This window comes from Tupaia chinensis, unplaced genomic scaffold (genome assembly GCF_000334495.1).
Source record: "Tupaia chinensis unplaced genomic scaffold, TupChi_1.0 Scaffold144336_1, whole genome shotgun sequence".
In the NCBI taxonomy this organism is placed as follows: domain Eukaryota; kingdom Metazoa; phylum Chordata; class Mammalia; order Scandentia; family Tupaiidae; genus Tupaia; species Tupaia belangeri.
Window position 1 is genome coordinate 2,035,833 of NW_006204194.1, and position 1,566 is coordinate 2,037,398.

Genomic DNA, 1,566 nt, shown 5'->3' on the forward strand with positions numbered 1-1,566 from the left:
ATGCCCAAGATCCCAAGAGGAGAATGGAGAAGAAGGGATTGTGGTGTGGCCATCCCCCCAGGGGGTGATTTCTCACTTTCTGTCTCTGTCTTTCTGGCGAGCGCACGTGCCCTATGGCAAAAACCTCTCAAAAAAAAATAAAATAAAAAGATTCTTTAGCCTTATCCAGGCATGGTGATGCCCACCCTATGGCAAGATTCTTTTCATTTATTTTTTTTTGTGGGGGAAGGGTTGCTATAGGGCACTTGCACTCAAAGAGAGACAGAGAGATAGAAAGCGAAAAATCAACCCCCAGGGGGGATGGCCATGCCACAATCCCTTCTCCTCCGTTCTCCTCTAGAGATTTTGGGCACATACACATGCACCCAGCATGAGTTTAAGCCACTGGGTCCAGGGCTCAAACTGCAGTCGACTGCATGGGAGTCCAACGACATAGCCATTACGCTAACTGCTGGTCCCCTATGGTGAGATTCTTTATCCTTATGTATCCTCCCCACACCTGCAGCTAGGCTTCTCTCCATTCGAAAAGATTAATGAGATTTCTCCTCGATGTGACTATCGCCAAGGGATGCACCTGGCCCAGTATGTCTAAGCCCTCATAGACTTGTTACCTGCTTCTATCGTCTGTTAACACATCAACATATCTATGGAATGTCATGAAATACACATACATAGTGTCACCTTGCCCTATAAATAAAAGCGCCCATTTTGTCTGGGCAGCACAAGTTTCTGGCTACCTAGGCTCAGGCTGCCTGTGTCCACTGGTACTCTGTCTCTTTCTTTCTGTTTCCCCTTAGATAGCGCCAAGTCCGGGGCGGACACCAACATAGTAGGGTACATTGTGGTTTGTAAGCAGCGCCTAATTTGAAAGTTAAGCAAAGAGTTAAGAAAGAGAAACACGTAAGTGGAAAGAGCTAGATAAACACTTTTGCAAAACTAGTTTTCAGAGAGAAGAGAGGCAAGTAGAAGGGGAGATATTTGGAAAGGCCATGCTAAGTAGTGATGTTTCAGTTTTCTCCCCAGGAGCATGAAGCTTAAGTTTCTGAGATGTATAAGTGAGGAGGTATCACCTTTGAAAATGACTAAGCCATTATCTGGAATGGATTTCCCTATCTGATTCTGTCATATTTACCTGAGAATGGGCTTCTTGTCATTTCACTCTTCATCTCCCAAGGCTGTTTTCCTTGCTCCAGTAAAGAGATCAGATATGGCTTAGAAATGCAAAGTCCTGCATATAAAATAAGATGTGAAAATTTGCTACACTTTTGGTTATTTCCAAATTATAAACTGGCTACTTAATTCTAATGGAATACAATTAAAGAAATTACTAAAGAGAAAAACCATATTTAAAAGTCCAATTACATAAAACTCTGAAATTGTCTAGTGGGACTGCCAACGGTCAACTCTACAAAAGTGAAACTATTGTGGGACCAGCAGTTGGTGTAATGGCTATGTTGCTGGACTCCCATGTAGTTGACGCGGTTCGCGTCCCGGACCTGGTAGCTTAAAACTCACGCCAGGCGGGGAACCAGCAGTTGGCGTAATGGCTATGTTGCTGGACTCCCA

The 1,566-nt window shown here is 44.1% G+C and overlaps 1 protein-coding gene across 1 annotated transcript in view; it reads right to left on the reverse strand.

Moving 5' to 3' along the window:
• LOC102476049 (zinc finger protein 471-like) overlaps nt 1-1,566 on the reverse strand; it is a 27,497-nt gene that overhangs the window by 16,987 nt on the left and 8,944 nt on the right. Inside the window, exon 5 of the mRNA XM_014583513.2 lies at nt 1,133-1,228. Coding sequence (XP_014438999.2) covers nt 1,133-1,228 — 96 coding nt within the window. The remainder of the gene's footprint in view (nt 1-1,132; nt 1,229-1,566) is intronic.